Source organism: Mus musculus, chromosome 1 (genome assembly GCF_000001635.26).
Source record: "Mus musculus strain C57BL/6J chromosome 1, GRCm38.p6 C57BL/6J".
NCBI lineage: Eukaryota > Metazoa > Chordata > Mammalia > Rodentia > Muridae > Mus > Mus musculus.
Genome location: NC_000067.6, coordinates 136124421 through 136146263, shown reverse-complemented (window position 1 = coordinate 136146263; position 21843 = coordinate 136124421). Strand labels below are relative to the sequence as shown.

General features: G+C 52.3%; 1 protein-coding gene and 1 long non-coding RNA gene across 6 annotated transcripts in view; one reads left to right on the top strand and one right to left on the bottom strand.

Annotated features, from left to right (window-relative positions):
• Kif21b (kinesin family member 21B) overlaps positions 1-14874 on the bottom strand; it is a 46612-nt gene extending 31738 nt beyond the window's left edge. For both annotated transcript variants that reach the window (NR_153829.1, NM_001039472.2), the window contains exons 1-3: positions 14502-14874; positions 1443-1665; positions 952-1134 (exon numbers count right to left, since the gene is read on the bottom strand). Coding sequence is in view for 1 of the 2 variants with exons in the window: in NM_001039472.2 (NP_001034561.1) it covers positions 952-1134; positions 1443-1665; positions 14502-14542 (447 nt within the window). In the remaining variant the exon portion in view is untranslated. The remainder of the gene's footprint in view (positions 1-951; positions 1135-1442; positions 1666-14501) is intronic.
• Positions 14875-15080: 206 nt separating this feature from the next.
• On the top strand, positions 15081-18545 carry Gm15850 (predicted gene 15850). 4 transcript variants are annotated; one of them, NR_046168.1, is made up of 4 exons: positions 15081-15243; positions 15875-16038; positions 16759-16871; positions 18481-18545. It is a non-coding gene; the product is annotated as a predicted gene 15850 (long non-coding RNA). The 4 variants fall into 4 exon arrangements; NR_046167.1 differs by having other exon boundaries at positions 18478-18545; NR_046170.1 differs by lacking the exon at positions 15875-16038.
• The last annotated feature ends 3298 nt before the right edge of the window (positions 18546-21843 follow it).

Sequence of the window (21843 nt, the reverse complement as noted above, 5' to 3'; positions counted from 1 at the left end):
CTTATGTGCATATATACACAGATGTAACCCAAAAGACTAAAATACAGGTCCCTTATGGGGAAAGCAGCAGCTATGGGTGCACAGGAAAGATACAGTATACAGGGACAAGCCTCAGCCCTGTCCATTCCTCTGAGGGTCAACAAGATCCAGGAAAAGCATCAGGGTTGGGAGGTAAAAGAGTAGGGTGGCTCCAAACCCATTAAACACAGCAGAGCAGGGCTCCTTGGTAGAGGAAACTAGATGCTAGGAATCAGAACTACATGACCACATGTTTCAGAGGAGCCTGGCCAGGTTCCTGTGAGAAATACTAAGGTGACTCGCCTTTCTAGAGCCTTCTCCCATGAAGGCCATCTCCAGGACAGAGCCTGTATTACCAGAGCTGCTGACTTTCCAGCACAGCCCAAATGTTAGAGCCCAGAGACCCTCTCGTGTACTCCCCAAAGCTCACGGTTGCCCAGTTCAGGCTGATACCTCTTGAAGCTGGCAGACCAGAAGTGAAGGAAACCGCTGCTGTACTGAGACGAGTCTCAGCTCAAAAGATACAGATAGGTACTTAGGGGGCAGAGGAAGGGCCTCATGAGGGCCAGAGACAGAAGCAGGGTTCTCGCCATGTGCCAGGGTCAGGCTTCCATGCCAGACTTACTAGCCCCTAAGAAAGGAGAGATGTCAAGCCCACTTTGCAGATGAAGTTTAGACTGGCGATGTGACCAGGCCAGGGCTAGAATCAGCCAAGGTCTGAGATCTTAGGCCCCATCGGACGCAGGAAACATTTCAGCTACCAAGTGTTTCTGTAGCCCTAGCTTAGACACTCTCAGAAACAGGGCACTCATCTCCTATAGATAACTCCAGGGCTCCCTAGGCTTATTTCTCTATACTGGTGGGGGGCATCAGCTTCCATGGTCTTAGGTTCTGACACATCTCCCACCCGACCACCATCCAAGGCCACAGTACCTCCAGGAATTGAGCACTGACTTTGAACTCAGGCCCAGTCACACCCTTCTCTTGTGCCCGCCGCTTGCGTTCGTCGATGCCCCTGAAGAGATGTGCAATGGCCCTTGGGATGATGCCCTGCTCCTCTTCTGATGTCACTGTGTCAAAGCCGGTGCCCATAGTATATGTCTTCCCAGCCCCTGTCTGCACGGGCAAAGACAGAGTACAGGTGGTAACTTGTCCCCTCTGGGGAACCAGAAGCCTTGGCGTGGACCAAATCCTCTTACCCATTACCTCTAGACCAGTGAACCTCTTCTATCCCAGAGACAAACCCTGTAGAATTCCCTGATGAAAGCCTGCTTCTGCTAACCAGCCATGCAGCCATAACTCAGAAGCCAGACAAAAGCACACAATGGGCCTTGAGTGACTGCTCTCTTGTGGGCCTATCTCCCCCGCTGGGTGGAGGGAGACTGAGGTTGACAAGCTCACTGGTTTGGGTAGCAGTGGCTTACCTGTCCATAGGCTAGGACTGTGGCATTATAGCCCTCAAAGCAGCCTTCGATGAGTTTGCTCACACAGGTCGAATAGATTTGCTCCTGCCAGGTGTCCAGGTCAAAGACAAAGTCATAGGTGAAGGCCTTGTCCTTCCCCAGCAGGACCTGGGGCTCTCCCGGGGTAACGGAGGTACAGATGTGACAGCCTTCAATCTTCTCCTTTGACAGCTGGGGCCGGATCCTGCTCGGGGGTGGAAAGAGCCCTGGATCAGCACCAACTGGGTAGAAGTGACAGACCATCCTCTTATGTTACCAGCCATAATTCGGTTTGTTTACCCCACAAGCCAGGAAAGGCAAGAGGATAGGAAACTCCAGGGAATGGTTTCAGTAACACATATGCATATCGCCCAAACCAGTAGTAGCTAACATTGATTGAACGCTTGGTACCCCTAGTGTACGTTAAGTATGTTCTCTATAAACTAATTCATGTGCTCTTCGCTCTAAACCTATGAGGTATCTATTCCTATGATTGTCCAATGAGAATGTCCCAGTGAGTACCCCAAGGTTGTACACCAGAGAGTGAAGGGACCAAACCTGGGCAAAGGCATACTATCACCACCACCGCCACAACCCCTGACCCCCAGAGGCCTGGAAGGAGGTGAAAGCTAGCACATTCTAGAGAGATACAGCTTAGGGCCAAGGATGGAGAGAGAAGGACAGGAGAGGCAGCACCCTACAACTCCTGACCACATTCTTCTGAGCCAGTCTAGGAGAAGGTTAGAACAGAGGCAGGGACCTGTAGAGGCTATGAGGGTCTTCAATGCGGCAACCAGGGCTTTGTGACGCTCTCAGACACACGTGCTGGTTCTTTCCAGGAACGGAAGCCCAAACACAACTAAAGCAGCCTGGGTCAATGGAAAGTACCCCGTCGAGGCAGCAAATGGGGCCACGGGGTTGATCTACATCCCAGATACTGGTTCAGAGGAGGAGTCCCTAGGTGGAGGACAAGTGGCATCAGTCCTGAGTGGGGAGCCAGCCATGGGCGAAATTGTCTCCATCCATCCACCCCCTCATTCCCTTTTCAAAGCTGCATCACCGGGATGAGGTCCCCATGGAAACCAAGCATGAGTCAGTAAGCATGCGCGTGCAAGGACTGGCAGAAAGTACACTTCAGACATCCCAAAGCAAGAGTGGGGGTAGGCTCTACTGCCATGGACTCACGCTAGTGGCCCCATTGGCCGCGCATTTACAATGAACTGCTTGTCAGGCTCCTCTCTCTAAGCCAACATTTACCATGAGAAGAAAGGAACACCAGGGTCTGGGGCAATTGCCCACTGATGGCCCAGAGGTGCCTAGCTGCAGACCCCAGCACCTCTAAATCACCATCATGTCCTTGTCCCAGTTGCTCCTTCCCCCAAACGCCCACTCAGAGCCATCAGCTGGGTGAGGAGCACCCGAGATTGCCACTCCGCTCTGCTGTGGATAAGGACTGGGGAGGGGTAGGTGTCTGTGGGAAGGGTGGGTACTTGGGCAAGACTCTATCCATATGTGGGAGTCTGGTTTTTTTCAGGAGTGTTTCCTTGGAGGTGTAAACAGTCACTTTAGTGAGTGACTTTCTCCAGAAAGAAATGGAAGCCCAAAGAAGTCACCACTCTTACCTAACTGTTAAGAGCTGTACAGGGACAGGAGCCTAGCGTCCTAGCCTTTCACCTGTTCGCCTGAACTGGTTTCTGACAGAAAGAGCAACACTGATTCATTTTCATTCTCTCTGGACCTTCAGGCCGGAAGCTTTTCTCTCCCCAACCCCCAACCCCCATCCCAGGCTCCTATGCTGGCTTCCACTTCTGCCCTAACCACTGCTGCTGACCCACCCGGGGCTCACCACTGCATGCCAGACCAGGCCTATGAACTGAGGCTTCTTAACGCTTGACCTCACAACAACCCCCTGGGAGGTCTTTGCTAGTGTCCAGTTAACAGATAAGGAAGTTGGGATGGTGTCATTCAGAGTCAAAGACAGTGAGGAGCCATTTCAAGCCCAGGCAGGCTGAACGTACTAGCCCTTCCTTAACCCTGCAGTACACACATTGCTACTGAGGACCAGGGATTTGAGAGTGGAGGGAAGCCTCAGACACCAGGAGAGCATGGGCAGCTGCAGAGAGTGAGGCATGGCATAGCATAGAAATGAGAGCTTTGGCTCTGCCCTGGGGCTGCAGGGGCCTAAGACTGGATATTTCCTCCCAGAGCACGTGGGTGCTCTCTGGTGAACTGAGGGGACATCGCAGCAGCCTGGGAGGCCTCTCTTAACTACGTAGACTGCATAGCTTCTGAAGACACCCTCCCCACCACGTGACAGCCTGTGATGGGATTTCTGGATCCAGTTCAAATACCATTTAATTACTGCAGGCAGATGGCAATGCCGGCGATTGGAGAAGATTGAATCAATGTCCCCAGAGGCCCAGAGAGCAGGCCTGTTATCAGAGCCCTCCCAAGGTCTTCAGTAGCCAGTCGCCAGAGCTTCCAAGGGGGCAGCAAAGAAGAGAGTCAGGGAGAGCAGTCTGGAAGGGTACACCTAGGGTCAGTCAGGGCTTTAGGTAGCAAGGGCTGTGGGGTCTCCCTGGGATTATATTTTCGGTTCTACACATCCTGATACATCAGAGAGCCATCTAGCTTCTTGCTAGTCTATTCAAAACAGCGGGATGCAATTTGTAAGGAGAAGTGGGTATGTGACTAATTCTCAGAATAGCTGATCTGGACAAGGCACAGTGTGTGTTAGCCTTGTGGATGAGGGGCTGCGGGAGCGAGCAAAGAAGGAAGATCTCACAGACATTCCCATGTGTGTGGGTAGTAGGCCAGCCAGCATCCACCATCACTTTGCCTTGGTGGTGTATGAGCTAGGATGTTAATCCCCACTTCCCAGCAGGAACCAAGCCTAAGTCACTCAGGTAGTGAGAAACAAGGCTGGGGTCCAATCTCTCCTCAGGCTGAGACTAGAAGCTCTCTCCCAACTCCCTCGATGCTTCCTCTAAAGACCCCACGCCCACAGTGCTACTGACTTCCTCCCCTGTCAGAGCGGGCTTGCACGCCCCATGTCCATTCAGGCAGCACCAAGCAGGGAACTGGGCTGCCCTGCCCTGGAGGACACAGTGTCATGTGACAGCTGAGCTCATCTCTGGTGCCTGGTGGAGATTTGGAGATTCTGTCCTGTCTCTCACGGCCCAAGCCTCAGCCTGCACTTGGGTTATATAGATCTACGTGGTCTTAGCTTTTTAAGAATTGTACCGCCCTCCCCTCCAGCAGCCTCTTCCACTGGTCCCACTCTGGATGAGGTCACTTCTGTGGGTTGTCCTCAAAATGGCAGTGACCTACAGAAGGGAGAAGTTTCTCTTTATAGCGGGACGGGCACAGATGGCAACCACTCAAGCAGTGTCCTTCCCAATGGCATGGAAGGAGGGGTCAGGGGTCAGTTGCCAGGTTCTTCCATTTGTACCATGGGCCCCTGAGAGCTACCAACTATACCAGGACTAGGAAGAGGCAAGTAGGGGCGTGCACCTTAAGCACAGAACCTGAGAAGGCAAGAAAGACTATCTCAGGAACTGGATATGCCACTCCTAGGTATATCCCAGAGGGAATCAAATGTAGCAGACCACGGAGACACCTGCACACCCATGTTCTCTACAGATTTTTTTTTTTCAAATTAGCAAGGTTATGGATATTAGCCCATGTGATCATCAGTAGATCAATAGCTTAAAAAAAAGTATGTATAACACAATAGAATACTATTTTGCCATTGCCAAGAGTGAATTGTGTTATTTGCAGGAAATGGACTAATGATCCAAGAGGTTGCTAAGTTGGACCCAGGAAACCCTAATCACGTTTTCTCTCATATGTAGAATTTAAACTTAAAAATAAGACTTGAGGGAAGGGGAGACCAGAAGTCAGGAGGAAACAGGAACATAAAAGGGTGGTGGGTGTAAGATCAAAGTACATGAGACAGGCATATTGAAACCCATCACTGAATGATTAGAATATACCCTAAAATAGAAAATCTGCAAGCGGAAAGATGCAACATTTAAAACAATGGAATTGGCACACTATGGCCGGCAAGCCTGTTGCCTATTATCAATGAAGGCTGGTAGCCTAACTGTGACTCTCACTGAAGACCCTCTATCCTTTCTCTCCACCCTGTTGGGAGGACCTAGGGCCTCTCTCCGAAAGCCCCTACCCCCCACCCCCGGAATCTCGCTGAACAGAGCCGGACTATTCGCCATTTGGCAAACGGCAGGCAGGGTGGCGCAGCCAAGGCTTTTCAGAGGCAGGATCTGGCACCGTGGCTGAGGTCACCACGCTTCCTCCGCTCACAAGCGAACAGTGGCTGGCGTGATGTGGGCGGCCGCCTCCACCCCCGCAGCGATGAGCCACAGCCGAGAGACTTAAAGGCGGGCGAGGCGGGCACAAAGGCAGCCAGCCGGAGCCTAGGGCCACGGGAAGAGCTGAGCTCAGCGGTTCTTTGGCTCATCAGGAGCCGGACTGAGCCGTAGCAAAGTGAAGGGCAGAGGACACAGCGAGGAGGCAGGCCAGGGGCTGCTGAGAGACTGCCAAGGGCAAAACTCGCTTTCTGCAGAGCATAATGGCTAGGTGAGCCATGGTACGTGCCAGAGACCCAACAGTCGCCACCAAAGTTTAGGCGGAGCTTCACCTTAGGGCCTCAAGTGACATCACACAAAGGCAGCCAATCACCCCTCCCAGAAGCTCCGCCCAGTGACTTTGGGCTCCTAGGGGGTTGGCTGTGGTTTTTTTTTTTTTTTTTTTTGGTAAAACTAGTCTTACCTACTTAGCTAGCGGCTAGGTATCTCCCAGAGTTCCTAACGGACTCTCCCCTATTCCTCACTCAAGACCTCCAAGGCTGCAGCTTTTTACACTTAAAGACTTTCTGCTAATGAAAAGTAACAGGCGGTGACATTAAAATAACCAAGAGCTGTTCCAGAGCCAGAAACTTTTTTTTCAAAGCATTTTATGTTTGTATGTGTGTATGGATGCATGCATGTAATAAACCTGTGAAGGTGTGTGTATGGCAGGATGCACATGTGGAGGCCAGAGGACAACCACTGGAATCTACTTCTTCCACTATTTGGGTCCTGGGAATTTAATTTATGTTATCAGATTTAGCATCAAGTACTTTTACAGGCTGAGCCATCTCTCTGGTCCTTAGTGATAGGTTATTTCTCTGCCAGTGAAATGAGACCGTTCAAGCCGGATTAGAATATAATAAAGGCAGGTTTATTTGGAAGCTACTCTCAGATGAGTTCACTGGCCCCAAGGACCAAGGCCAGGGAGGGAAGTCACCATGGGAAGTGGAGGAGGGGCAAGAGAAGGGAAAGGAGAGAGGGAGAGGGAGGGAGGAGGGACCAAAGGAAGGAGAGAGGGAGGGGAGATAGGGAGAGAGCATGTGCGCAAAATGTCTGGATTATATAAGAAAGAGCCTCCTGAGGGAAGGGTCTGGAAAGACCAGGGTTGGGGGAAGGGTGTGCCAGGTAGGGACTGAGGGATGCTGGGAGAACTTGGAGGCCAGGTCTGCTTTGATATGTAAAATATGCACCTGAGGCTTTACCTGGAACTCATTTCACCCAGTACAGTAGACATCAGTACTTAGGGGTGAGACAACTTCTTGATAGATACCATCCATCACTTTGCCCACGGTGGGCCACCACAGTATAGTATATCACATAGCCAGTGAGGAGCAATTTGTCTCTATCCTGTCCCAAGCTCAAGGTCATTTGACTGATAAGGAACCAGAGGCTGCCTTTTCCTGAGATTTGCACAAAATTAGCATGCACACAAACACTAGCTGGTGTAAGATTTGCACTAGAGGGATTCTAGACCGAGAGACACTCTCTCCCCAGTTCTACCCCCAGGCTTTCAGGAACCAGAGGCCTGATCTAGAGTTACCCCTCAGATGGCCACAATAATCAACATAGACACTTCGGAAGGAGTTTCATGGGGCTAAAAGCATGTCTGTCTTGTTGTAAGGAGTCCCTTGGGATGTTGAGAATGAGCCCTTGGGGGCTGGTGGGAGAGCTCCAGAGGGACCATAAAGGACTCCTATCACCCAGCATCTGGCTGTACTGTATCCAAGCTTGATAGAAACCAAAGGCAGCTTAGACCCGCTGGCTCCTCCTCGTGCCCAGCCTGAATCCCCATGCCTAGCTCCAACCACAGGTGGTGGGGCAGAGGGAAAGGCCAGCTGCTGTCTTCTTCGTGGTGCGTGTTTGGCTCACGGATGCAAGAGACACAGAAGGGACCCAGAGGACCCTCGTGGTCTCCAGACTGCCTTTCATACAGTCACTTCGCTAAGCTATGTGACCTGCCAAGGACACCGCTCTTCCTCAGCAGAGACTGGGCAAGATCAAAGGGGAACTTAGCCACAGCCACAGGGATTTAGATAAGCTAGCAAAAAGAACTTCCTGCCTGTAAAGATTGTTGGATCCTGGAAGGGCAAGCCTGAGAGCGGAGGAAATCATTCCTTGGGGGTAGCAGTAGCAGGCCTGCCCTCCTTCCTGCCTCCTCTCACTCCCTAGCTTCATCTGACGACATAACAGAGCATCTGAGAACCTGGGTGCCACATGCACTCTTGGGTTATCACAACACTATGGGGTGAGGGATGCATGCCCCATTTTACTGAAATCCCAAAGGGGACATTGCACAAGCCCAGAGTCCCCACAATTTACAATGATGCAGACGGAATTTGAAGCAGCCTCCTCAAGAGTGTGCCCAGTCACGGGGGGGGGGGGTGCGGCGGGGGGGGGGCACCCCTAAACAGGGCCATAGGGGTCAGGCTGGAGGAAACCAATCCCTTTAGAATCCCTGCTGATCCCACCAACAGCTGCCTGCTGCCTGCTGCCTGCTGCCTGCTGCCTGCTGCCTGCTGCCTGCTGCCTGCTGCCTGCCTGGAGGGAAAGCATTTTCCAAGCTTTGTAGCTAAGGAGGCTGAGCTGGGCCATTTGTAGAAAGCAGGCTTCCTTTGCCCTCTGTAGCACCCCCTCACCCCCCCAAACACACGTGCTTGTGTGTGCGTGCAAACACACACACACACACACACACACACACACACACTTCTCCTAGGCAGCCTGGCAACCTGCCAACTCTGGGGAAGGCTGCTAGAAGCGAAATCCTTGCTCCCTCAGGGGAGTCTGGCTTTTAACTGACTTTGCTGAGACAAGGCATCTTCCCACAGGGTTGGTGTTCTCTCCATCAGGGCGGCAAGATCTAATTCAGGGTGCTAACTCTTCGGTAGAGTGAGGGAAATCCCAGGTATACTAGGAGCAGAGCCACCAGGACCCTATCACTATTTGCCTATTGGAACCTCCCCTGGCTTCCCATAGGCATCTGGAGCCCAGCCCTCCTGTGGTTGCCCCCAGGGAAACGATGGGGCTGCACCCCCAAACAAGAAGGCTTTATATTGTGGGGTCAAAGGGCATGGATTTACGAGGCTCTGGCAGACCTGGTGAAAAGGGCCGGTCAACACTCTCTGCCTGACTTCTGCCTCTGAGATCATGGGGAGGGACATAACACTCCACAACAACCTCTGGGGTGTCTCGGGTTCTAACTCCACCCCCTCCAAAGGGAATGTCCTCAACTTTACTTTCAGTTCATCCTAGAGTCCTGGCCACTGAGCTCTGAGTCATACTCAGAAGCAGAAACAGAGAGGACACCTTCTCTGAGGCACCTTCACCAGGCGAACCTCGTTTTCTGTGGCCTCGGTGTCAAGGCCACAATCCAGAACAGAACCGACAGCAGGCTGGGGTTGAAGCAGCAAGCAGACGAATGAGATGTCAGAAGCCAGAGAGCAGGAGGAGGCTTGGAGAAGGCTAGCCCCTGTCTGAGGGAGATACCCCAGCCTGTGATTGGCCAGCCCAGTGGCCATGCTGTGAGCAGCACCAGGCGCTTCCTGAGATGGAGTTGGGTCTGACCCCTCTGTCTTTGGAGCCTGTGAAAAAGGGCAAGTCCATCTCAGGGAACTGCCACTCAGCCATGCTTTCTCTGCCCCTCCACCCCCCATCTCAGGGCATCTGGTAGGGGTTTTCCATGACCTCCCAAGAGACGGGAGACACTGAAGCATCAGGCGTAACCCAGATCCCAGAGCTGTGCCGGCATCTGCATCTGGTAGGGGGTAGCTCAGTAGGGGCTGGGCCCAGGGGACACTCCCCAGCTGAGGAATGTCAAGCAACAGGCAGCTGGCTGGCTGGCTGGCTGGGATGGAGGGCAGCCAGCCTCCCTCCACCACACTGGTCCTGCTGCCTTTCCCTATTGCAAGTTTTCAGGCAGCTGGCTCTCTGGTGAAGTGCACCTCCCTGAAATAGGACAGCTTAGCATAGAGAGAGGACAGGTAGCTTGCATTTGGGGATAGGGACCATAGTACACTCTCTTTCCCATATCCGAGAAAAGCTGGAGGTAAATGAAGGAGCCCACCAGAGATGGGGACAATGCATCCAATAGGTCACCGCCTGCCCCAGGGCTACAGAGCCCTCAGAGCCCCAACCCCCAATCTTCTTATGATTCATAACAGTAGCAAAATTACAGCTGTGGAGTAGCAAAAAAAAACAGTTTCATGGGTGGGATTCACCACAACATAAGGAACTGTATTAACTAAAGGGGTTGCATGCAGCGTGAGGAAGGCTGAGAAACCTCTGCTAGAGCCATCCTTGCCTGGAGAGTGGCTCAGGCAGGAGACAGTCACAAGGACCTCAGAACAGGAGAACAGCAGCTTCTAAAAACCCAAAAGAAAACAGCAAGGATCTGGGAGCTCAGGCCTCGGAGGTGACAGGCAGCTAAGGCACACTTGGAGAATGTGTGGTATGGTGCATCTGCATGGTGCTGTGTGTATTTCCTTCATCTCCTTTCACCACAACAGGGCAGGGCAATGAAGCATCTGAAGGAACAGAAGCAGCGACCATGACCACAGCACTCAGCCAATTAGAGGCTGGAATGAGACTCCAGTTTGGGCAGGCAAGGGCTGTCTAGTAAGCGTGTGCTTGCAAAGGAGAGTGCCCTGGGTTTGGATCCAGCCTTTTCCCCCATCCCTGCTGCCCTGTGTTTGCTCATGAGAGGAGCATCAAGTATTTGGTCAGCTGAGCATGATAGTACGAGCACAGTGCCCAGCACTGAGCAAAATTCTAAGCAATTATGGTGTTCGGTCACAGTCAAAAAATGAATGGATTAGCTGCAAATGAATTCACCTTTACTAAATAGATATTATCATTTAAACTAGAGGGACACCTCCTTAACTAAGGGATATTTGTTTAAACATTTTACTCATCCTCAATGCCCCAGGAGTCTTCTCAAGGCACTACGCTCAATCCTCTCTGCACTGAACCAGCAAGAGTTCCCATTCTCTGACAGGCAAAATGAGGTCCAGAAAGACAAGAGAGGGAAGGGTCAGACAATTACATGGGCTCTGCCCTGCCCTTTGTCCCCAGAGCTATAATAAGGGTGTCAACCTTGTGTCACCTCTGTTGGTTCCCTGGCCCCAGCCCCACCCTACCTCTGCTTGGTTGTTTTCAAAAGCCAAGAGCCAATCAAACAGGCTGGCTGGGTAGTGGAGGGGCCAATTTCCGGGGCCTGTGGTTACAACACTCCACTTCCTTATTATGATATAAGCCCTGTTTCTCAAGTAGGAGGCCACTTGCAAGACCTCAAGTCTCTACACAGCCCATAGAGGGCTCAGTTTCTCAGATCTGGAAATTGGACAGCACAGGACATAGCTGGCAGTGGATAGCACTGCTTAGCCTTGGGACCCTGAAAGCACCCACCCACACACACACACACACACACACACACACACACACACAGCCACCCCACAGTTTCTTCTGTCTTTTACTCTCCTTCCCATCCTGGCAAAGTCTTGATTAGAAATGTAGGCAGTCACTGAGCAAGACTCCAGGGAAGCCTTAATACTTGGGAAGTAGCTGAAGTGAGATATCCCAGCTAGGAGAGGGCAAGGATGGAATCCACCACTGTCCCCTGGGTCCCTGGCTGGTTGTGGGGCTGGCCAAGGCACCTCCCCCTCCCCAGCACACTAAAGGAAGGAAGCTGAGCAGAGTCAGGCAGAGATAAGGGGAAGGGGCTAGGCCACACCAAGGACTCTCTTTATGGTGAGGCTCAGAGCCAGGGTCCTGAAAGGGTCTTAAGTAAACCCATCACGTAGCCTGGCTTCCTTCCCCAATTTCAACTTTGCCTACTTAGGTTTCTTGGCTATTTCCCCCCTCGACCCCCACAGTTATAGCCCCCATTTGCCAGGGCTCTGTCTCTGCAGCATGGTGGATACAGCTCAGCCGTCTTCTCTGGCTTGGCTGCGCATCCTTTTCCCTGACCTCAGGTAAAGGCCAATCCAGCCTTTAGAGTACAGGGATTAGTGGATAAAAAGATCCCAGGCAGGCAGAGGTGGGACAGGTTGGGAATCTCTAGTGTAAGGTGGGCTAGCCTGGGTTCAAGGGCAGATGGGTCTGACTCTACCTAGCAGGGGTGAGGATTTGGGGGCCTTGTCACACCTGGCCCTCTTCCCCACATCCTGAAAGTTCCCTCTTTCTGACTCTAGGAGTCTAGGCCGCCAAGCAGCACTTTGAACACAGACAGCTTTACCTTTGTCCGGGCTGTAAATCAGGAGCCTCAGGGTCCCCTTTCTAACATCCCAGGCTGTCTTCCCATGCACACCCCTGATCAGCCCCGTCTCACTCTGCTCACAGGGCCAGATCCCAGGCCTTCACCATAAATGACTCTCATGGGAATTCGGAGAGGACTTCCAGGAAGTCAGGAAGACAGCTCTCTTTGTCAGCAGCTAGGAAACTTACAGCAGCGGGCAGTTCTCAAATCCTTGCTGCTCATAAATGTGCCACAGACTGCAGCCTCCCACCCAGCCCCTTCTTCAATGACACAGGTGGTGACACTGGAGGTGGGACATGGGAAGAGATGCTAAACCAAGGAGAATTCCCCCTAAAGCACATCGCTGGCACCATCTGCTCCTTCCCCCAGCCCAGTCCCACCCTCAGCTCTCTGATTAGAACCTGGGCTCTGTCCAGGCATTGTCTGCCTGCACGGCCGGTTGCCCATTGAGGTCTGGCGTGTGCCGGGCTGGCTGATCTAGAGCCAGACGGAATGAGTGGGCGGGGCTCTCACCTTTTTGGAGCCCTTGGAAAGGCTAGCGCTTCAGATGTTCAATTTCCACACAACTTCATATACACAGCTGACTCCAGTTAGGAAGAGCATCCCAAAGCCCTGGGTGCAGAAGGCAGCCACCAGCCCTTCTCTGTGGTAAAGGTCCCAGAAACGTCCCGATAGTCATTGTGGGAAGGAACACTAGCTTTCCCTTTATTTTCTATACAGGTGCCCATGCCCCCAGGCTCCTGAAGTGGGAACTCCAATATTTTACCATGCCAGGCCCAGACTGGGGAGTATGAATCAAGGGGGAAGGCCTTTGTTTGGCTCTCTCCGGTAAAATGGAGTCTAAAGGAAAGACCCCATGGATAGAGCACCCCGTCTCCTGTCCTGTCAGTCCAGGTTCACACTGGTTGGAGGTTGGGCTTCCATTTTCTTTTTACGGCAGGTAGCTCCCCTCTCCCCATCTGCTGTAGATGCCATATTGACATGTCTCACTCCCACCCGGCCCATGCGTGCTCCCCTTCCCTCGACCTCCAAAGGTTCCTGCTGCAATGTCAGCTTCAGTGGCAGCCTGGCTCCGCCCCACCAGCCCACCAGACACCTGCAGGGCTCCTCTTTGTCTCAGGCTGTTCAGTGCCAGGCAGAGTGTGTGCACGGGTGGTGTTCTGACTGCTGTAGGAGCTGCTGGACCAGCAGCCCTCAATCTCCCTCCCTCAGCACCTGAGCTATTATATACTAAGCCTCCGTGCCTTCTCTCTGGATTATACAGAGTTGGGGGGTGGGCATCTGCTCTGGGGCAGGAAGAGAGAACCTATCTCATCGATTTCTCTCATCTTGTCTATGAGCTTCTTCCCAGGATCCCTGGAATCTGGGTCATCTCTGACCCAGGGGATTTGAACACTTGTCTCAAGGACCTACCCTAGAATTTGACTGCTCCCCTCCCCCACTCTATAAGGCCAGAACCAGAGATGTATGTTCCTCAGTGCATCTGTGAGTTGGTGACCAGCTCACTCACATTGCTACTCTCCCACTATGTTCTTCTTAAAGAGAAGACCACAAAACACAGTCGGGAGAGCTGGTGGGAGGCATCTTCACTCTCTGCAAAGAACAGAGAGTTCAACTTTGTAGCATTTCCTGTCCCTGCACCTGTGTGCCCCTAGGAAAAGAACCCACTAAGTCCCGTCCTCTTTCCTCTTAATGTCTGCCAGATTACTTCTAATACCTACAGATATCGGGAATGGGAATCCAGATAAATCTAGGGGCCCTTCCCCCCTGCTCAGTTTCACCTTTGTGCCTGTGAATGTAGCATTAGGGTCCTGTCACCCCTTTCACCCCTTCTGGATTAGTCCCTCGGATACACCTTTTTCTTCCTCCCTAGCACCATCTCCTCTTGGGGCAGGACCAGCAGGGCTTTCTCCAAAAGCCATTGGCACCCCGTGGAAAGCCAAGGCACCATTCCAACCCTTTCATGGGTCCCACAACCGATCTTTGTCTGTTGTATCCGCTCCCAGGATGGTGAGCTGGATCAAGAGCGTAGAACTGGCTAACTGGGGTAGATGGGGGGAGGGGGGATTCCCTCCTATACCCCAGAATGAGACAGCAGCCTCATGGGGAGGACAAGAGGAAACACACAGACGCTCCGGCCTGGGCCAAAGCTGGGTGTGAAATACCGGATTTCCTTGTTTATTCGATTTTCTGATCATTAAGTGCTCCCAAGAGGGGCCAGAAATTACCACCCAAACAAAGCCACCTTCCATCAGTCCGCTGGGCCGCCGCTCCCCTGCGGCAGCCGGGCCAGCGCGCGTCGGCCCCTCCTCCTGGACTGCAGACTCCAGCTCGAGCGGTGCCCGCGCCCCCCGCCCGAGAACACGCGAGACAAAGCTCGAACCCCTCCTCGCACGCCCCTTCCCCGCCATCGACCCTTACCTGACGGCCACTTTGACGCAGCAGTCGCCCTGGCCAGCCATGGTCCTCCGGCACCAGGGTCTGGGCGCGGATCAGGGGCGGGGGTCCGGGGGCCACTGCTCCAGGCAGCGGCTGCGGCTGCAGAAGGCGGAGGCAGGGACCCTGCTAGCGAAAGCGACCTCGTAGGCTGGAGGTGACATGCTCGCAGGAGGCGGCAGAGGGGCTCAGCCGCGGCCGGCCCCACGGGGCTGGTCCCATGCGTCTCCTCCAGCCATCGCGCGGAGGTGCTGAGCTCGTTGACAGCGGGCAGTGAGACCCGCAGCTCCCTACAGCGCGGCACACGCGCGCGCACACACCTCCCACCCGGACCGCCACCTCCCGCCGCAGCGCGAACAAAGGGGGCGGGGGCCGAGCCACCTCAGGACCCACCCCCAGCCCCTCAGAGCCGCGCAGGGCCCCGCCCCTCCCAGAGGCCGCCAATAGAAGGCCCCAACGAGCAGCAGAGGCGGGACTTGAGCCTTTAAAGAGACCTCTTGGCTCCCGTCCATCGGGTGGCTGGGAGGGGCGGGGTAGGATTGGAGGGCTTGGGAGTGAAAGCGGGAGTGGCATGATGGACTCGTCCCTGGGAAGTTGACCATTCGGGAACCACGGCCCTCGAAGTCATGGTACCTCAGTCTCAGTGGGATCTTCCTTTCCTAAATGAGGAACGGGACTCAAAGAGGAACACCCCAAGGTCATACAGCGAGTCTGTGGCTAGGCATGGGTAAGAACCTGGTCTCTGGGCTGGGCGGTGTGCTGCACCTCAAAGCATCTCATAGAGATGAGCAATTTGCAATTTGAAAGAGTCAGCGAAGTGTCCCTTCTGCATTTATTTCGGTAAATCCGCCAACCTTTATTGAAGGGGATTCTTGTTGATGTGGAAGTAAATTTCCCCACCTCCACTCTGCAACATCTTTAAGCTCATAGTTTGCTTTGATGGCTGACTGGCTCAGGTTCTCCTCACTAAACCAGGGTCCCACTAACCTTTATGACCCACAGGGCCTGGTTCACACTCTTTGTGACAGTGGGGGGGGGGGGCGGGTTGTGTGTGGGGGAGTCGATGTGGGAGGCCAGATCTGCCTGGGAAGTAGTAGGAACAAAGAAGCACTTGACTCCAGATACCTGGGAGAAGCTAGAAGGCAAAGGAGGCCAGCGCTGCCATCAGAAATGTATATAAAGGATTAGCCCAGGAGACTTTTCAACACAGGGCTATGAGAAAGGAGACCAGTAATGTGAAGTCAAGTCCCATTCCAGTTCACCCCTGCACCCTCCCAGCCCCACTCTTCTCCCTGCCCCCCAACAACCAACATTAGGACCATTCACAGGGCCCCTCACCAGCTGCCCTCCCTTCCCAGGCTTCACCCAGCTCCTTCCTCTGGAAAAGGCCCAAGAGGAGGACCCAGCTGCAGCTCAAGATGTGGATGGAGACCTCTGGGGGAGGGGAGGCAGGGGAGTCTGGCTCCAAGCTTCTTGCATCAGCCTCAGATGATGAAACCCTGTGAGACGTCTTGGCTGGGATGTACGTTAGGGTCCTGAGGATCCACTTCTTGGTGCCATCATTCCCCACTCCCCACCCCCATCTGTGACTGCTCCACTCGGGAACCCAGGTGCCTGTTTGGAATAGTTTTAAGGGAAAATGTGAAAGTTAGGTCAGCTCATTCTTCCTACCCTCGTAGCAAACAGGAGGAGAGCCAGAGCCCCAGAGAGGTAGTGGTGATGGTGGTGTGTAAGGGGTCCTGGTGGGATCCTATATATTTTATTAATATTAGCATCTGAAACCCAAAGCCAGTGAATCAAATTCCTTAGAGCAAGAGACAGTGTTGGGAAATTGGGACGCTGCTCCCTGTCTTCTAACAAAAGGAGGATGTGGAGAGCTGAGCGGTGCTTACACGGGGAGGTACTTGGTGCTTTTGTTCTTGTTTGTTCTCCTAACCTTATGAGCCAGGTTCTAGCCTTCTCCCCTACCCCCAATTTTGCAAGTGGGGAAATAGTCTCATAAGCAACACACAGAAGATCTGGACTTCTGCAAGTGGTTCTAGGCGTCCCGATTCCTCTAAGGGATTCCTCTAAGGGCGTGCCTGTGGGGAAGGGAGCTGGATTGGCCCAGCTTTGCCCGGGGGTGCCACAAGCAACAGGCTTAGCTCTCCTGAAAGATAATGTGTTTTTACCTAAACTGTTCCCCCTCCCTCCCATCCCTGGACTTCTTTGGTACTTAACTCTAGCTTCCTGTTTGCCATAGGTCTGCTCAGACTTCCAGCAGTAGGTGACCTTCTGACTCAGAGCTCCGCTGCTGGGAAATGCCACCAGAGCTTTCCTCTCTGTGTCTCCTGACATCCAGGGTGTGCAGCTAGGGTAAGCAAGGAGGCCCATGGCTGCGGACTCAGGCCTCCTAGCCATTAGGGTTTCAAGGTTCCAGTTGCCCCAGCCACCCCAGCAGCTCCCTCTGGGGTTAGCAAGCAGGAGCTGGGTGGCTGAGGTCCAGACCCTGACTCCTGGGCTCTTCTGTTCAGGAGTGAGGGACTAACGGGGCTGAGGTCATGTGGGGATCCAAGCTGAGAAGGAGGCTTAAGCTGCCATTTGGAGAGATTTAGATTAGTTCAGGGAAAGACTAAGACAGTCTCTGCCCTCTCTGAGCTCTCTCCAGCGTCAATAACCACTGCTTCTTTGCTGTGTTCCCACCTCTGCCCAGCTGCTCTTCTTAATGAACCTTGATGTTTCTCAGGATCAGCTACTGCATGGAGCCCTCAGTGCTACACACACACACACACACACACACACACACACACACACACACACACAATTTCTCAGGATCAGCTACTGCATGTAGCCCTCAATGTTTTACACACTCTCTCTCACACACACACACACACACACACATACACACACACAGAGGCTCACACCCATTTTTCTCAGGATCAGCTACTGCCTGCAGCCCTCAATGCTGCACATGCATACACACACACACACACACACACACACACACACACACACACACACGGGTGGGGAAAAGGCTAAGCCCCTAACTGGACTCGACTATAAGTCTCAACTTCTATTCTGAGTTGAGTTCCTTCCCCCAGGCATCTTGGGTCCTCCATCATTTTTCCTGACAGGAGCTGTGGGCGTCTGGGCAGATGGGAACCTCGGGGAGGTGTGGGGAGCCCCCTCCAAATCAGGAAGCTCCCACGCAACTGTAGTTAAAATACTCCAGCAGTGACTTGGGGCAGCCATCTGGCCTGAGCTCTCTTAGACACATTCCACTTTTTTAACAGCAGTGCTATGGGAACAGATAAAAACATGGAAGGGATTCCTATAGGTACCAGGAATGTCCCCAAAGGAGGTCTGAACTTGTGTCTTCTTTCTGTGTCCCCTACCCCCTCCTTCAGGAACAGCATTGCAAAATCTAAATAAGCCTTAGTGTAAAATGGTGGTGGTGGATACAGAGCTCAAGACCTCGAGTTCTAACCCCAGGCCCACCCCAGCATCTGCGCTTGGATCTGTGGGAGCAGGCCTCAGTCTATCCTATAACAGTGTCCTTTAGCAGATGTCCAGCTCCAACCTCCAATGTCCAGCCAGAAGCAGGGCCCAGCGCTTCCCACCCGCAAGAAGCTCAGGACCCCAAAAAAAGATCCATTGAGCTGCAGACTCAGGAGATCTGAGTGCAGACGTGAACTGAGCCTCACTTCCTGTGTTTAGAAGGAGACAGACTTGGCCACAGAGGAAACCAGAGACTGTTATAAATAGCAAGGAAGGCAGAGAGCTGCCCATGGATTTCAAACATCCATCACTCCTAAAACAAACTCTATTTTTGGCTTCAAATAATAATTAGGATTTAATTAATACTCTATGTAACCTCAAACATTCTCTCTCTCTCTCTCTCTCTCTCTCTCTCTCTCTCTCTCTCTCTCTCTCTCTCTCTCTCTCTCTCTCTCTCCTTCATTCTATTTTTTTCTTCTTAAAGCAGAGTCTTTCTGTGAAGCACATGCTACCACTAAAACTCATGATCCTCCTGCCTCAGCATCCAGAGAACTGGGATCATAGGCACACCCATTGTACATGTTTCTTTTTGTTTGATTGTTTTGGTTTTTTGAAACAGGATCTCTCTGTTTTGCCCTGGCTACTCTGAAAGTCTCTCTGTATACCAGGCTGGGGTTGAACTCAAAGATCTACCTGCCTCTGCCTCCTGAAGCCTGTGGTTAAAAGCATGCAGCACCACCACCTGACTGTACATGGTTCTTAAACATGGTAACTTTACCCACCCTTCTACTCTGCTGTGCCTGCTAACAGTATCGATGTGGCCATTCTCATGGTCACCAGTCTCCATATCAACATCTAGACTCAAAAAGAACCCCCCAGGTCACATTATTCAGCCATCTTATTTTTGAATGAAGAAACTGAGGCCCCAAGAGGGAAAGAGATTTGTCCGAAGTTGCATAGGATGGTAAAGCAGGGGCTGAGCTGCAAGACTGGAAGTTCGGTTGCTGTGCTGCCCCTGGCAGCATGATAAGACCCCAAGGCTAAACATCTGAAATCAGCCTGTCATGCGTTTATAGTCCTGACAAAACTTTGGTCTGAGTGAAATAACGAAAGGCAGTCCAGAGGCTGAGTTGTGATCTTCTGAGTCACGGAGGTCTGGGCTCACATCCAGAACTCACATCCACATGATGAGCTGTGTAACCCCAAGTCGGTGATGTAACCGAGCCCAGCATCAGCTCCCACATCCCAAAGCGAGACGGAGCACGTCCTCATCTCAGGACCATCATGGAGTTGCAATGGGGGGAGGGAGGATGCACATCAAGAATTCCACCCAGTGCTTGCCTCAAAGTAGATTTCAGTCCTTCACATTGTTTGCGGGTTCTCCATCTTTTCTCCAATAGACTCTACCTCTGTCTGGCCAGAGGGGTAGGTTTACAAAAAAAGATGGAGAGGGACTCTCAGGAGTGAGCAAGAACAAGGTTGTGAAGATGAGGTGTCATTAGTGAGGGGCCGGGGTGGAATTCAGTGGTAGAAGGCTTGCCCTGCATGAGTGGAATTCTAGGTTCGTCAGCTAAGCCTTTGGCGTGAGATCTGCTGGGTGGATCGGCAGATCTGCAGGAACTTAGCTGCCCTCTGCTGATGACATGGCAGCACCTTGGGCTTTCCAGGAGGAGGCCTTAGCCTTGTGCACCCTTTCCTACACAGGTAACCATGGCCTGCCTCCCTGGGGGCTGGGCCCCTGAAAGGGGAGAGTTCTCACTCACCCTGTAACCACGCTGGATGTGTCACACACGTTTTCACCTAACCCTCACAATCATCTCTGGGGTACACCATTATCGTGACTGTTTTTCAAAAGAGGAAACAGGTTCAAAGGTCACTTGGCTAGGGTAGTAGTCATTAGTGTGCTGTTCCTGTATTTCCCGAACTCTGCCTTTCCAGCACAGGGCTCAGGACTACATGTCCTTACTCCTCTGATAGTGAGGGACCATGTGACTTGAACCAATAAAAAGTGAAGCTTTGGGAGGCACTGCCACTGTCACACCTGTACTGTTCACAGAGCATAGATGAGAAATAAACTTTTCTTGTGATCAGCGGCTGAACGTGTAGGTCCTGTGTGGTCCTGGCATAGCCTAACCTACTCTGACACAGTTGGTAAAAGCAGACGCAGAGTCTGGAGATCTCCCATCTATAAAGATGCCAAAAGGCCCAAGTGATTTCCAGGGCCCTAGCCTGCATACAGGTAGAAGCCCCCTTTGGATTTTGGGCTATTGAGAGGTGGATAGAAGAAAGTCTCTCTCTCTCTCTCTCTCTCTCTCTCTCTCTCTCTCTCTCTCTCTCTCTCTCTCTCTCTCCATCCTGATTTGACTAAGATTTTACTAAATTTCCTGGTCACTGGGTTGTGGTGATTAAAGACATACACGGCTAAATATTAACCCTTTGGATCCCATGGCTACACTGGCTGTGCTGTTCTACTGCCTGGGCGTCTTCAGGAACCACCCTGAGAAGTCACTGGAAAACACTAAGGACCCTCTGCCCCCACCAGTCATCTCAGTCGGAATTATTCCCAGGTCGGATATCAGGACATATCTGCATTTGTCTCTAGCTCAAAGATCGTTCCCTTGGGACTTAGTTACTCCTCCATGAAACAGAGCCGCTAAAAAGGGTTATGGTTGCTGCTCAGATATTGCAGGACTAACCCATTCTAGAGCATAAAGACCTCAGAGGCACAGGCAAGATATTAACGGATACTTTTTCTGAATGTTGTAGCGAGCATGTGGTGAATGTTTGAGTTTCATGCGGCAATGCAATGCTTCCAGCTCCTGGAAGGAGAAATAATTATCTCCACAAAGCAATCCAGTAAAGTCATGCTACAATCACAGAGCGCGATTCAAACCCAAGCAAGCTGACGGGGACTCCATCTCGTGTTGAGCTGCCGTGAAGGAAGAGACTGGATCTGCCCCTTGACAGCTGATGGGCTATGAAAGCGAGTAGAGCACCCTAGGAAGTTGCCTGCTTTGGGTGTGTATGGGGGTGATGACATCAGCTTTTGCTATAGGCCCAAATGCTCACTGGCAGGGAATGGGTACAGAAACAGACCTGCTCACGACGGAATCCTATTCAGCAAGGAAAGGGGGTGACCTACTGGTACATGACTGATGCAGAGTAGATGAATCTCAACTGTACTCCGGGAAAGAAGCAGACCATAGCACATGCTCCCTAACCTCACTGAGAGGAACAGCCTAGAAAATATAGTGACCCTAACGGGTCAGAAAACAGATCAGTGGTTGCCTGGCAAAGCGAGGGATATAGGAGTGGTAGGGGGCCTGAAGAGGTCAGGAGGGGCTGCAAAGGCGCACAAAGAAAGTCTTTCAGATGGTCTTACATAGATCTCTGGATGTATCTCTGTAAGGCAAAGCAAACCATTGTACGTGTTACATATGTGCAATTAACTGTTAATTTTACCTCAACAGCACTCCTCTGTCTGCAGAGGTCAAAGGTCATCATCTGGTATCTTCCTTAGTTGCTCTCAGAGTCTCTCATTGAACTGAGGTCACCCTATTCGGCTAGGCTGTTGGCCAGTGAGCCACAGGGACCCACCTGCGTTCACCATCCCCCCCACTTTCCTAGCCCACCTACGTGGGCCATAGTCATAGTACCCAGCTTTCCACATGGGCACGGGGAATCTAAACTCAAATCTTCATGCTTATCCAAGCACTTTACCAACAAAGCGATCTCTCCAGCCCAATGGAGCTATTTTTAAAAGGTAGCTTGCTTCAGCTTCCGCTTTGCACAGAAGTGCAGATTGGTTGGCTTATCTGGGGTCATAGAGACAGAGGACAGCAGTTCTCAG